We start from the raw sequence: 15196 nt of genomic DNA on the forward strand, positions 1-15196 counted from the left end.
ATTCGGGTCAAATTTATTTCCATTTTCGACGGGTAATGCGATATCTTTATATAAGTAATGAAAACAATATACTTGTACAAATTGAGTTTGTCTTTTTGATGATAATCAGAATGTACGGCATTAGTTCGTGAGTGTTGGAATTATAGGCTACGAATTACACGCTATGGTTACCGCGGCTTCGTCAGATGCACGTTGACATGTTTTGACTTTCAAGTTTACGGACAAGAGTCTATTTCCCCGGGCCACGGTTGGTTTCATGGTTTTATTTTGCTTCCTTACTAACTACTATGCATTGTACAGAAGCTGCACATACCAGATAGCGCGCATAAGAACCCCCGAGCGAGTTTCAGGGGCCTGAAAAACATGAGAAATTTGTTGTTGACTTTATGGGGAGGGGGGTGGTGGCATACTAGTAATTTGTAACGTTACTTGTATAAAAAATTTTATCAAGAAGGTTTAACCTCCTTGGTATTATATAACCTGAGAAGTTTAAAGTGGTAACACACAAGAACAAACAAAAAATACTCATGTTATGAGAAAGAAGTTATAGTTCAATTTTTACAGTTTTATCAACCTTGGTTTTATTTATTTATTACTCCGTGAAGGAGGTCTATGACCTCCGGACGGAGTATTGTGAGTAACCGTTTTTTCGTGTTCGCAGCTAGAACACTTGGTTCTCTTTGTGTAATCAGCATGCAATTTTATACGCTGTCTGCAGGCATGCCCTGGTGATGATGATGCACGAATGTGTATTTTTGCCGTTGCCGTTTTCGCGGTCAATGTAATATTTCAGATGCACCCCTACAATTATGAGGCAAATTGGAATGGTCCAGAAAAACCCATTGTTTGGAATAGCGGGGGGGTAGTTCAAACCGTTCAAACTTCATGCAGATGTGGGGAGGGGTTGCTAATTGGTACCAGATGCTTTGTCCCCATGCTTAAGGTACGAGACCGTTTTGGGAAGATGTTCGCAGCCAAAACGCATTGTTCTATACGTAGCATTTCTGTGTAATTGGGCATGTGATGTGCCATTATGTCCGTGATGGTGCACGTCTTTTTATTTTCACCGTAGAAGTTTTGATATTGAAGTAAATGCATACTTTAGAAACATCCCTACTTTTACAATCCAGTGGAATAGGCCATAGGTTTAGGTAGTTGTCTGGTAGCAGAGGTTCTCTAAGCAGATATTTGGTGGCTGTTGTGCATAATGATTGCATCTTTTTGGATGTTCTTGATGTCTTGTTGATGTTGACTGTTTAGATAAGCTGTCGTTACCATGGCAACATCAAGACATCAGAAGGAACAGGAAGAGCAGAGGGATGCTGGGAATCAGCCTCCGGAGAAGAAGAAGAGGAAGAGAGACAAGAAGTTACAGAACGCCGTCCGAGAGCAGATGGAGTTCTACTTCAGCGATGCCAACTTACACCGAGACAGGTTCTTAAAGAAAGAAATGGAGAAAGAGAAGGAAGGATGTAAGATTCTATAAATTTGGTCTTAAAGAAATAATTGAATTTGTTTATTTTTGTTGTATGTTTGCCACTAAGTATTGTTAACTTTAATTTTTTTTTTCTAGGGATTGACCTCTCAGTCATCCTCAGTTTCAACAAGATGAAGCAGTTGACTTCTGACCCCAAGATGGTGGTGAAATCGCTCAGGAACTCGGAACTTGTACAGGTGTGAATATCATCAAAATCTTCACCACTGTGAGATATACGTCTTGTATTGTGTTTTATGTCATACTTGCGCGTTCCATCACACGTTCTGATAATAGCGTTAATGGCCCGCCATTTCTCGGTGAATATGGTGTGATAAAGCCTTGGCAGTTGCTATAACCACCGAATAAAGCCACCTCGTTCGCTGTCACTCACTCGATGGCTTTATTCGGTGGTTATAGCAACTGCCAAGGCTTTATCACACCATATTCACCTTGGGGCGGGTCATTAACCCTTAATTATCACACGGGCCAAAACAGAATATTGTATGGTTTTCCTCTAGGTGAATGCAGAGAAGACGAAAGTGAGAAGAACAAAGCCACTTGCAGAACCAGTTCAGATGGATGAACGTACAGTATATGTGGTATGTAAACTACTTAACGATCGAATTAGAACGTTAGAAAAGTAGTGGCAACCACGCTGGTCAGCATGTCAGAAAAGCATACTACTTCTGTTGAATGTATTTTTTAGGGTTGTGTTTGTATGTTTAAGGATAATATCCTGTCTGTAGTTTTTAAATGTTGTGTCATCTGTCACCATGCTAACTGGTACTGTAGCAAAAACTGTGTGGTGTTGGATTACATTATGTAGCAAGTTGCAGGACATAGTTGGAATGTTACAACATTTTATGAATGTATTTGAGTAAGAATAAACAGAGCACTAGTTTGCATGGCCATGTGAAGGTAAACGTGATGTTTTTGTGTATGTTTCAGGAGTGTCTGCCACGTGCCGTAACCCATGAGTGGATCAGAACGACCTTCAGTGTGTGTGGCAAGGTCACATACATCAGTCTCCCTCGCTACCAGACAACGGGAGACCCCAAGGGCTTTGCCTTCATCGAGTTTGAGAAACAGGAAGAGGCTGAGAAGGCTTGTAAGGTGGGAGGGAAGTTGTAATTGCTGTGTAGTAAAAAGGACTTTTGAAAATAACTTTACTTCTAATTTCTAAAAGTAGACTGATCCTGACTGTCCATCACAATTAGCAGTTCAACCAATGAAAGAGTGGCAATTATCGATTTGTCCAATGATAGAGTAGATGCATGTCCATCATATGTTTGCATTTGTATTTTTTTTTTGCATTTCTACATTTTGACCTAGATGGGCGGGGGTTTGGGGTTGGTTTCTTTGACAGAATGCTGTGTACATTGTAGGTTATTGTTAATGCCACACAATTTGAGCTTGTCATGAATAAAGAATGGTTCAAACAAACAACATGTGCTTGTAACTTCCAGATGCTGAACAACCCACCAGACCACATGGCTGGGAAGATGGGAGTCTTCCCCAAGACCAGAAAAGGACGACCCATTCCTGTCCCTACCACTCCACAGGCAACCACAGGTTAACCTTCTCCCTGCTGCCTAAACTTGTTACCATTTGCAAATTTGGTTCATAAAGCACTCCTTGGCAAGGAAAAGGTGAAAAGCAAGAATGGAACTTGTGTGTTTAATACAGGAAGCTGTCTATGATTCTATGAAGTATGCTTTCTTGAATTATTTTGAGGAAGATGACGGAAAATGGAATTGGAGCTTAATATTTCAATAATTATATAAGATGTGAAAAAAAGGCCACCATGGTGTTTTTTTAATAGATATTATCTACTAATTAATTCTAAGTTTCAGCCATAGCTTTCCTCTGTACATCTTACTAATACTAACGGTTACTTACAGCATGTAGAGATTACAATATTGTCATTTTACAGATCCACCTTCAGCAAGTGATGACACCAGTACAACTCCCAAGTCTGAGAAAAAGAAGCGAAAACGTAAAAAAAAGATGGACAAAGACAAAGCTGAGGGAGAAAACACTGAGGAAGGAGAAGGTCAACCTGGTGCTGATCAAGAAACTAATGTAGGAGATGCTCCCAGTACTAAAAGGAAGAGAGAAGAAAGTACTTCTGAATCAGAATCAGCAGAAAAGAAGCCAAAAGTACAAGTGAAATCTAAAGAAAAGGCTGACAAACAAGAGAAAACTAAGGAGCTGACTTCTCAGGAAGTTAAAGAGGATGTGAAAGAAAAAACGGACACAAAACGGGATCCTTCTGAAACAGAAGAGGGAAAAGACAGAGGGAAAGGTGGCGAAAGTAGCGTCCATGCTGCAGTATCGGCGCTGATAAAGGAGGCAAGGGGGGAGGGTAGAAAACGCCGTTCCACCGACCCTGGAGCAGCTCCCTCCACAGAAGAGACACACGCTGCCAAAAAAGTCAAACCAGCGGCCAAAGACAGAGCAGAAGAAGGCAGCGTGTCAGACAGTGAGGTATCCACCAAGGAACGGAAAGGAAAGAGGAAGCTGGAATCAGTTCTTTCCCAGGAAACATATTCCAAGAGGTCAAGAGTGGAAGGTCACAAGGAGAGTGGGGAGGTGAAAAAGATCAAAAGGAAGAGAAAGAAGAAACACAGGGAGGAAAGAAGGCGGGAAAGAGAACTGAAAAAGAGGAAGGAAGATGTCAGATTAAGAGTGATTCCCAAGTGAGATTTTGTTTCTTAATTATCTTCATAATCCAATTTTGACTTCTGATATCATCTTTGTATGGAAGTGATGAATTAAATGCAGAAAATACATTCAATTTTTTTTCACCCATGTAACTACATTGTACAGGAAAGAGTGGTTGAAACTGAAGAACCAGTACCTGGCCATGCAGAAGGCAAACATGGCAAACTTGAAGAAGTCTTTGGTAGCCTGGAACTCCAGCCACCAAAATGGCCAGGCAGCTAAAGAAGATAAACAACCAACAGGTAAGACCAAGAATCTTAAATAATTTGATTTTAAACCTCCTTGGTAAGACAATGCCTGTTCTTGTGTATTAAACCGATCTCCATTAGTTTGTACAGACTGAATTTCCATTCATACTAATCTTCCTGGAGTCGTTTAACACATATACTACTACAACGTGATGAGGCTTAACTACATACTGCTAATGTTACAACAGGGCAAGGCTTAACTACACACAACATAAACACACACAACATGCAAGTTGTACCGAGAGGTCACAGGTCTTAATATAAAATTGAAAATTCATATTTACACTTTGTCGACATTACTTCTACCACCAAGATTGCAAGGGTTTGGAGGTGTCTACCTCATCTTAGTGGCAGATGTGCAGATCATGGCACATTCGCAACACCAAATCCATGTGTGTCCTCATCAGTGTTTGGACACATGACTGCACCGTACAGTGTGGAAAGCCTTTCCCTAAGTTACAACTTCAGGCATGTTGGGGGATTGCACCCAGGACTTCTTGGTTCTGAGCCAACTGCTCTGACAATTATGATGTAACAAGTAAAGTTGCCTGAAATGAAGCCTGTATAACCATGAAAGTTCACCTGAGTTGGTAAATTACATTGTGGAATGCTTTGCCCATGACTTTTAATCTGTTTATCGTCTGTTCTCTGTTACAGAAGCAGAGAAAACAAAGGCAGCGAGGAAAGCACCTGAGTTTGTGGAGGGAGTGGTTGTAAAGGTCATACCTGCAGAGCCACTGGAGTCCAGACAGAAGCTAAAGGTTAGTTTTGAATGAAATAAAGTCATCTAACATTCAGCTGGTCTTGTCTCATAATCAGTGTTCTAGCTAGCTTTCATCTTTTTGTCATTGGAAGGAATTTTGCCTCTCACGAAGGACAAGTATTTTGCCAAATACGTTATCTTTGACACAAAAAAATCTGTGTAACCATTTGGAGGATGAGAAAGAAAGAGATGCCATCAGTATAAGCTTAGTCTACAAGAAAAATTCAGGAAATAGCACATTATTAGGGCTATTTTAGCTCCAACCATAAATGTCAGAAATGTGAGATAATTGCACAAATATGCTGAAAAGTAAATTATATGCACATGCAGATTTTTTCAATTAAGACATTTGAATTTTGCACAAATTGTGCAAAAATGTTACATAATGCCCCTTCATGTTGTTTGTGTCAGGACCAGCTGCTGCCATGTGGGGACATTGCCTATCTGGACATACAGGAGGGCATGACTGAGGGCTACATCAGATTCAAGACTCCCACAGGAGCACAGAAGGCAGCTGAAAAATACAGCGAAATTACAGCACTAAAAGGTATTTATTACTCCGTGAAGGAGGTCAGGACCTCCGGACGGAGTGTTGTAATCGGCTGATTTTTCATGTTCGCAGTCAAAACACTGGGTTCTCTTTGTGTAATCGGCACGCAATTTTATACGCCGTCTGCGGGCATGCCCGTGTTGATGCACGAATGTGTATTTTTGCCGTTGCTGCTTTCGCGGTCAATGTAATATCGCAGACGCACCCCTACAATTACGAGGCGAATTGGAATGGTCCAGAAAACGCGTTGTTTGGAATAGCAGTGGGGGGGTAAAAGTTCATGCAGATACAGGGTGGTTTTTATAAGTGGTTCCAGATGTTTTTGCCCATGGTTAAGAGATGCCAAGTTTTTTGGAAGATGTTCGCAGCCAAAACGCATTCTTCCGTACGTCGCATTTCTGTGTAATTTCGCATGTGGTGTTGCATTATGTCCGGGATGATGCACGTCTTTTTATTTTTACCGTAGCTGTTTTGATATTGGAGTAAATGGTTGTTTTCGAAACATCCCCATGCCGTTGAAATGTTGTCGTCCGTTTATGTCACCGGTAGTAAGTCGAGGCGGGGCTGATGTTAATACCGATGACGTAATCCTATCGATTTCAAACTGGTCGGGTGTGGCGACCTAGTGGCGGCGTGTATTTAGTCACGTAGCAACTGGCCGGTCGTCCTAGCAACGACACATGGCCAATATTTTTGGGTTGGGCCGCTCCATAGTGTTAGTGGAGCAGCTCTTTGTAAACATGGACAATATTTTTGAGCAACTCATCAATGTGTTCTGCCTCGTGGTCGGATGTGGTCTGGGGCTGGTAAACTGCACATACAGTACTAGTAGATCGGGTAATTTTATGATTTGCTAGTTGTAAAGGCGTCGTGTAGTATGAGCCGGTATATGAAGAAGTAGCATGTGTTACACAATCATGCTTTCGGCCGGATTGATGTGCAACTGTTACTAATTACAGGGACTGCGCTAATGCCGACCAGTCGCGCTGTCCTGATACACCGCGAATGTGCGAGTGTTCCCTGTAGACAGTCCCGGGAGTCATTTTTTTCGCACATTCCAGGAGTCAAACCAAAATACGTTCATGAACCGAGTCCAAAAACCGAAACGTGAAAATCGGATGATCGGACCTGATGTACATTTCTCTTTCTGTAGATTGTACACACAATACACACATCTTTAGATAATCTGGCCATGGCAGGTAAAAAAAAAGTAACCCTGAATCATACTAGATTAGCGTAAATGCATGTTTATGGGTTCAAAACAAGAAAAGAATTTGTTTCCCGGTATTAATCTCTTGAAACACGGCGCTGAATATTGACGCAAAAATATTTCGGGCATCGCGCGCCCTTCCCCGTTGTTTCGACTGTATGCAAATCCCGCGTCACGTGTCGACATTTCGCATCTCTGATTGGTTGTTGCGTCTTAAGATGACTGAGCCGACGCGCGTTTAAACAATTTTTCTTTGTTCGATTTATCACACTTCACAGAGAATTGTCGCCAATGGCTACTTCTTTTTGTTGCAATATATAATACTTCACGGAGAATTGTCACCTATGGCTTCTTGTTTATCTATTAAGTCAAGACTTTCCACATTTGTGGAAGGATTGACATAACAGGTGAATCAGCTTTAGATTGTCAAGATTCAGATTAGTCAGATCAGCTTTAGATTAGTCAACCCTGAGACCAGACTGTAAGGTTTGAACTACCAACACCAGGAAGGACCTCTACTCTTTTCTACTCCCACCCCTACTTCTGCTTAAAGTGTAGTGGGTTCTTTAACGTGCTTGAGGTGTGGCTCAAACACAGGACATGTGCTCACGTCCCATTTGTAAGGATGTCCCTATAAATTGAAGATAAGATGAGTTTCACTTGCATCAAGCGATTACATACTATTAGGTGTAATATGCCTTTCCCAAGGACAGAGCTGCCACAGATTCGAACCCAGAACCCTCAGGTGCTGAGTCTGTAACTTGATTTGACCATCTAACTTGATGTGAAATTCACACTTATTTCAGGAGAGGAAGAGAAGACCTACTGGGACAAGGTCACAGCAGACTGGGAGAAGAAGTTCCAGGCACCAAACCAGAAAGACAAGAAGAAGAGAAAGAAGATCAGGGGAACGAAGAAGGTTTGTAAGAATGATCCAGTACACAAGACTTTACCAACACTTAGTAGTAGGTATTTCATCGGTCTCGTAAAACCATGAAAAAGAATCTTCTTCTACATCATGTAGGAACTGTGTAGAATATCCCTGTCTATGTTTATAGATTGACCCTGGTGCAGTGCTCTAGCCAGTGTCCGTGTCTCTGGGTTTTGACAGAATCTTGACGGACAAAAATCAGTGTGTAAAGAGGTGCAAGATACTAGTATTTCATTGCATACATTAATAATCTACCATCAAAATTTTCCCATCAAAATATATACAACCTTATTTTGAAAACATTTCCTGTTTGCAGTTGCTGGAGAGAGCAGAGAAGGCTGCAGCTCTACAGAGACAACACATTCACTTTGATGGAGACTGAACACTGATCTTCAAGAGCAGAGAGGAATGGGAAAAAGTCCGAAAAACATTGTGTTTCCAGTTTCCCAACCAACCATAGATAAACGTACCAACAGTAACTTTTTTGTGGGACTCAACCGCTGGCAAGTTCATAAAATTTTGACCTATTATCTGAATTCTAAAACCTTTGAAACAGTATTTCACACATTTGTAGAAGCCTAGACCTAGAACTGGTCACTTTGAATTTAGAAAGACACTGCTAATGTGGAAAGTTTACTTTATAAGTTGTAAAATCAAATATCTCATTTACTATAAACTTTATGTGGTGAAACTACTTCATTGTACATTCACCTACAAGATGAAATTTGTAAGGAGTTGATTGTAGTACATATACATGTACCTCTGACTGTAAAGGTGTAACAGCAATAAAGATACATGTACCATCATGTGGAAGAAAGCAAGCATGTCTATCTTTGATTTTCAACTTCAGCAACAAAATTGAATTGTCACCTTTAACCTTCTCCCTGCTACCTGTAACCCTACAACAATTAGAGAATTGGTAGCCACATGGGTAACTCAGTGTAGGAAAGGTTGACTCAAGAGGCTTCCATTGTCTTGGTTAACTGTGTTATAACCTCCTTGTATTTTCTGCATTTCCATTATCTTTCTAAACTAGAGTTCCAAGACCTCATGCCTTCGACAAATGATGTTAACCTTTACGACTGACAAATTATGAATGTTTCACATTGATTATGGAAATAATATCCTCACTTGCAATTATATCCTTTGATCATATTTTCCATCCAATGACAGTCTTATCTTAAACAAAGAGGGCTATTCTAGCATTTCCTCATCACCATTTTAATTGTTTTATCACAGAACCCAGCAAATATATAGACTTCTGTCATTAATTATGTAAATTAGATCATGATTTGCATAATCGTCATCTAATTAGGTCAAGCATCACTTAAGCTACCGAGATACCAAAAATAACAACAATCCGTCAACCGGTTCTTGAGCTATCCTTCTTCAAACATTTTCAAACAAATGCCTCTGCATTTCCCAAACAAGCTGCTACGGGGTGCAAACTTACGGCACTTTTTTGTGAGCACAAGAGCTACCTACCATCTAAAAATCATGACCCTAGCACGTCCATATCACGAAATGTAAAAACCAGAAGTTTCGCTGCAGTACGTTCTAATTCAATGACGTGGGGACCCCCCACGAAGCCCATATCCGAACTTGACCTTGGTATTGTCAATGGTAACTTGCCAACTAAAAAACATGAACATCCATTTAAAGATTCTCGAGTTATCTTGATGACAAGAAAAAACACAAAAAACAAAGGTCAACTGCAGTGACATAGAAACCCCCACGGGGCCCATCTTTGAACTTGACCTCGGCATTTTCAACGGTAACTTGCCCACTAAAAATAATGAACATCCATTTAAGGATTCTCGAGATATCTTGATGACAAGGAAAAAACACCAAAAACCAAGGTCAACTACAGTGACTTAGGAACCCCCCACGAAGCCCATTTTTAGCCTTGACAATGGCCACCCCTAAATCAACCTGCCTGCCAAAAATCGTGAACCTCGGACCTTGCCTTCAAGAGTTATCGTGCCTAATCTGCCAAACAGTGCAAACCCGATTTCATAACCTTCTCCGAAGGCATAGCCTTCAGTCGAAGGCAATGAAAAGTCACCTTGGGTAGTGAGTGTCATCGTATGATGTTCCAGTTTCTCTTCAAAATACAGCCAAGACATAATGAAGTATTTTGGACCTTTTGTTGTTCAATAATCGAGACTATATTGTACTTTTATACTTGTATTTTACAGTTTTCACAACAGGCTGTTGCTATCGTAACTCTCAAGTAGATTATTAAATGTGCCGTGCATAACAGTTAACCTTACAATACTGTTGCCATTACATTTAATACAGAAGCGAAATATATCAGCACCCAAATGGATCAGTTTGAGATGAACATAATGCAAATAATTTAAGACAAATGTTGGCATTATCTTGAGGTCAGAGATCCTTTGCAACTGTTAACTTGCAATTTTGCAGGTTTAAAAAATTCAGGCAGAATTGCTAGTAGGTATTACAATGCAAGTAAATGCCTCATAAACTTGTTCAGGGGAATATTGAAATTAGCTGATCATGCAGCCAGGGCGTGATTCAAAACATTATCTAATCTTCTTGGGCTTTTATCTTATCACCTGTCAATCAATTCCCCAGGGCCCAACACCTCAGAAGTAGGTCAAACTTTCTGGAATAGTACATTAGATTTCAAGGGGGTAGCTGATCTATTTTTTTCTGTCTGAGTGATAGACAGAAGTGTTAATTATTACAAACTTGCAACATTAATATATTTGCGATAGTATTGAGTGCAAACATGTTAGTACCAGTTACGTCACTCGTTCATGCAAAAGTAAGTTGCCTGAAGCTATGTGGAAATTTCCATCAGCCAGCTGTAATTATGTTTATTTAGCCACGCGCAGCACATTGACCAATGAGAGGGAAGCTACATGGTAGAAACTTCCAGCAAAATTTGACACACCTTTCAAAAGAAGCCGGCAGTCGCTCTGAACTTTGAGTGTTAAGATTAAACATTACAATTCAGCTAAGAATTTTGTAAAACAGTACTTGTAAGTTAAATGCTCCAGTTGCGTCACCAGACGTTGGTTTCTAAGTTATATCGGTAGAATTGTCTTGTGCATCGAGAGCTGACCTCAAGAGGATAATATTAGGTCATGTTGACCTACAAGCAGTCTTCGCTGATTCAAGCCCACTCGAGTCTTGAACGAGAGGTCCAGTTACAGACTGACCGATCGCACACAAGTAGGGTGAGTTGACAATCCCTTTGGTGCTTTGAAAACAAGGAAGAGCATTATTAGTACAAGATAAGAAAGTCGTAACGTGAGCTTGACTTTCAATTTTATTGGCAAAGATTTCAATTTGCAACACAATCCATAAGTTATAGAAAGCATTAAACTTGTAGTTTCTAGAAAATTTCTTGAAAGGAGAAAGACCAATTGACTTAATATTATGCTTGGATTTTCTTAGAGAATTGGTGATTAAAACAACTATTATGATGGTGAGCAAAGGATAAAAACTAAGTATACAATTCATAACTTGAAAGACATAAATAATGAGTAAACTTATAACAAACATGAAACAATATAACATTAACATAACATAACATTCACATAACATAACTTAACAGGTTGTTTTTTCAATAACCTCCCAGTCAAGTTGTAATTTAAGATGATTAGTGTTTTTCTGGCCCTTTTCATGGTGATGTCTATATGAGCCAGCCTGAAATAATTTTAGACAAATGAATCTGATTGCATTTTAATCATCTTTTCAGGGTACTCTATTCAAAGCTGCTGCTCAGGGTGATACACAGAAAGTTGTGAGTCTGGTGCAAAATGGAGCAGATGTCAATGAAGCTGACAGGGTAAGTTTTCATGTTATTGAGTTTAAAAGTATGACAACAGAAATATACAAATATTTTATTACACATGAATGAATAAATTAAACTAAAAAATTTAATTGGGATGAACTCAAAATCAGGGTGATGTCAAAGGTGAAATTAAAACAATATGAATAAAAAAATTATTATATAATAAAATATACAACATCAATTTCCCATGGAAAATGTCACTGCCTGGCCCACAGATTTGTTATGTCTTATTGTGTGGTGCTCTTGGATATCAGTGAATATATGTTTTCGCTATTTTTTCCCTCAGTATGGCAGGACCCCCTTGTACTTTGCTGCCAACAGAGGTCACGGAGCAGTAGCCAACATACTTCTCCTGCAGGGTGCCAATGTCAACTATACCACAAAGGTACGTAGAAAACCAGAGCTGCAAAAATGACCTTCAATGGTAGCCTAGTATCCAAACCAATTTTAGAAGCCTAGTCTCTTTCATCCTAGCCTGGGTACCATCCTACTTGTATGCCGGGGCTCCCACAGTCGCTACTGTGGGAGCCCCGGCATACAAGTAGGATGGTACCCAGGCTACTTTCATCCATGGAAAGGGGACAAATAGTCCAACAAAAGAGACACAGCAGCAAAAATTGATTTGGACACCAGACTACTTTGATGGCAAAAAGCAAGTGGCAAAGATGTCACAATAAAATGCACTAATTTAGACCTTACAGGTTACTTAGAACACAAAAGAGAGGTCTATATCAGGTATATTTGTCTGAGTTTTTTTATTGCCCAAGTGTGCTATCAATAGAATGCAAAAACTCCCAGAAGTTGATATTGCATATGTGGCTCGGAAATGTGCTTATTCTCTCAATATACCCATTAATATTGGAAATTGGCTTTTAAAACTTTTTTCCTTCATTTGTTTAGTTAGTATCTTGCATATTTTGCAGGTAAGAATAGGTGAAATCTTGGAAAAGTTTATTGATGCATATGACAAGCAATGTGTAACAATTACTATTACATGCCAATCTCTGGAGTAATGTTCTAAGGCCACACCAATTTAATTTCTTGGTTAACGGATTCGCCCCTTCATTTTTTTCTGATTTGAAAATAAAAATAAAGATTGAGAATCAACTGCAAAATGCTCATATTTTGCCCTGAACAGTTGAAAACAGTCCTTTTCTCCCTCATTGTTACAGTTATTCCATCTTTCAATGCAATGGTATCATTAAAAGTTCAAAATTCATTGTTTAAATTTTGAACCAGTCTGGTGTGTTGACTTCATGGCTCCTTTCGTACCATTTTGGGCCATAATAGGATGCCTAGGCCTGTTTTTATTTTTTTAATTTTTTTGCCCGCCCGCTCCATTACTTTTCTAGAAAAATCCGTTAACCAAGAAATTAAATTGGTGTGGCCTAATGTTAATGTTTTGGAATAACCCTTTGGGTATTTTGCATGTCGTAGACAGGAGAGACAGCCCTGTTGACTGCCTGTAGAGGGGGGCACTCATCTGTCGTCAAAATCCTCATCAACTTTGGTGCAGACCTGGACACCAGGACCAAAGCAGTAAGTACACATCCTGAAGTTGTAAATAGATTAATAATTAACAGGCTATTTAAACCAATTAAATTTCTTGGTTCTCACTTTATTTTTTTTTCTGATTTACAAAAGTCTGCATGGAGTTATGTTATATATGAATTTTACCCAGCTGAATATTGACTTACTATGCCCTCTGCTTCCTTTCAGTCCCATAAGATGCACCCTGTGTGCTCTTAACTTCGGACTTAAGTTCTATTACTACAAGAAGTCGCCAGAACTTTATAGCAACCAGAACTTCCTTATCAGCAAATAAAAGGCAATGTTTCAATTCTTCTCAGAGAGCTACTATAGAGGCTTAGCTCTGCTGGGAAAGGGTTGAACTGAATTGTTAAAATTTATTGTTCATGCACTTTATTGCAGGCAGGGACAACCCCTTTGTATGTTGCAGCAACCAACTGCCATGATGCAACTGTCAATCTGCTCTTGCAGGCAGGGGCACAGGTCAACATCACCAGTGATGTACGTACAGTTCTGTTACCAAAAAAAAAAAATCCACAAAAACCCATGTAGTGTTGTCCAAATAACAGTCTGGAACTTTAGCCTGGTAACCATACCATTGGGGCCGTACCATTGTGAGGTCCAAGGTATCTCTATGGTACTAGGAGTGTTACATATCCAAGGCCCTTAGATCTACAGGACAATGTTAGTAATGTGAAAAGCTGGCAGGAACGATAGGTTGCTAGAGAAAAAAGGCTCAGTCCTACCTGTAGTATAGGTACAAATGTAGGACTGAGGTTGGCCCATGGGGAGTGGTTACCAGGATGCTGGCCCATGTTCAGTCATATGAAAGTCAATGTTACACTTCTCTGCATCTCTTCATGTTTCCTCTACGATCTTTCCTCAGAGTTCATGGACGGCTCTGCACTCTGCGGCTTCTCAAGGTCATGAGAAGGTCATCAGGCTCCTCCTCCAGCACAAAGCTGACGTCACAGCAGCTGACAAGGAGGGAAGGACAGCGGTAGACCCGGCAACAGCAAACGGACACTATTCACTAGCAAAGGCCATGAAAGAGGAAATGAACAAGAAGATTAAGGGCTATATATGAGAGCTAATATATGTTTTGATGTCAGCTAAGGTATGACTCTGTAAGTAGCATGTCAGCAGAATGTAGTGCGCCTTCACGAAACTCCTAGTGCAATACATTAGACCCTAATGTATTGTGCGTCGCACTTTGGCAGAACATCGTTATTCGTGTATTTAAGGATGACATCCTGTCTAAAGTTTTTTTTTCAAATGTTATGTCGGAAAAGATAATATTCTGCAACAGGTAAAATTCTGTGACCAAACATCCAACAACAACCGTGAAAAATCAAGGTTTGCGTGGGCGCAGTACGCTCTGCCAAAGTGCTGATGGTTAGGGCAGCCGCCATACCAATCTAGTTCGTTGGTTCTCAGATTTTTTTTTTCAGAAATATATGAAGCAACAGGGCGAAAAAAATAAAAACGGTCTAGGCATCCTATTATAGCCCCAAATGCTTAGAAAGAAGCCATGAGGTCAACACAAAAGGCTAGGTCAATATTTAAACAATGAATTTTGATCAAACCAATGCATTGATATATGGTAAAGCTGTAACAAGTAGGAAAAAAAGCACTTTCCTCAACTGTTTGGGGCAAAATATGTCTAGTATTTTTGAGTTGATTCAGAACCAGAATTTTTTTTTTGCAAAGGTGAATCTGAGAACCAACGAATTGGTGTGGCCTTAATAAGTTGAAATACTTGGTGAGTTTTTGTGGCTCATGGTTTTTAATAAAGGGACAATTTCGGTTACTTCAGACTGTTGTTTTAAATGGCTCAACCTTGTTCATTACACCACCTAATATAATTAGCAGCTGGTTTAGCCACAGTCACATATGTTAATTAAGAAGAAGAAAGATAGGTCATAAAATTGTGACAA

General features: G+C 39.8%; 2 protein-coding genes across 2 annotated transcripts; both read left to right on the forward strand.

The window, feature by feature from the left end:
- Positions 1–156: 156 nt before the first annotated feature.
- Positions 157–8661, forward strand: LOC109485524 (la-related protein 7-like). The gene is made up of 12 exons (XM_019789213.1): positions 157–247; positions 1261–1472; positions 1574–1674; positions 1996–2076; positions 2426–2590; positions 2944–3049; positions 3411–4176; positions 4307–4443; positions 5107–5210; positions 5624–5759; positions 7779–7891; positions 8220–8661. The coding sequence occupies exons 2-12, from the start codon at positions 1277–1279 to the stop codon at positions 8283–8285; spliced, it is 1971 nt and encodes a 656-aa protein (XP_019644772.1). The 5' UTR covers positions 157–247; positions 1261–1276; the 3' UTR covers positions 8286–8661.
- Positions 8662–10578: 1917 nt separating this feature from the next.
- On the forward strand, positions 10579–13969 carry LOC109485459 (myotrophin-like). Its single transcript, XM_019789062.1, has 5 exons — positions 10579–11109; positions 11634–11723; positions 12016–12114; positions 13167–13268; positions 13662–13969. The coding sequence occupies exons 1-5, from the start codon at positions 11017–11019 to the stop codon at positions 13809–13811; spliced, it is 534 nt and encodes a 177-aa protein (XP_019644621.1). The 5' UTR covers positions 10579–11016; the 3' UTR covers positions 13812–13969.
- Positions 13970–15196: the final 1227 nt, after the last annotated feature.

The sequence above is a fragment of the Branchiostoma belcheri genome, unplaced genomic scaffold, assembly GCF_001625305.1.
Source record: "Branchiostoma belcheri isolate BF01 breed outbred unplaced genomic scaffold, Haploidv18h27 scaffold76, whole genome shotgun sequence".
Lineage (NCBI taxonomy): Eukaryota > Metazoa > Chordata > Leptocardii > Amphioxiformes > Branchiostomatidae > Branchiostoma > Branchiostoma belcheri.

Excerpts from the sequence above, each read along its gene's own strand:
- LOC109485459 (XM_019789062.1), top strand. The coding sequence starts at position 11,017 with ATGTTGACCTACAAGCAGTCTTCGCTGATTCAAGCCCACTCGAGTCTT. Across the intron at positions 11,110-11,633 it reads ACCGATCGCACACAAGTAGG|GGTACTCTATTCAAAGCTGC; the intron begins GTGAGTTGACAA and ends TCATCTTTTCAG. Across the intron at positions 11,724-12,015 it reads ATGTCAATGAAGCTGACAGG|TATGGCAGGACCCCCTTGTA; the intron begins GTAAGTTTTCAT and ends TTTTTCCCTCAG.
- LOC109485524 (XM_019789213.1), top strand. The coding sequence starts at position 1,277 with ATGGCAACATCAAGACATCAGAAGGAACAGGAAGAGCAGAGGGATGCT. Across the intron at positions 2,591-2,943 it reads AGGCTGAGAAGGCTTGTAAG|ATGCTGAACAACCCACCAGA; the intron begins GTGGGAGGGAAG and ends TGTAACTTCCAG. Across the intron at positions 4,444-5,106 it reads AGAAGATAAACAACCAACAG|AAGCAGAGAAAACAAAGGCA; the intron begins GTAAGACCAAGA and ends TCTCTGTTACAG.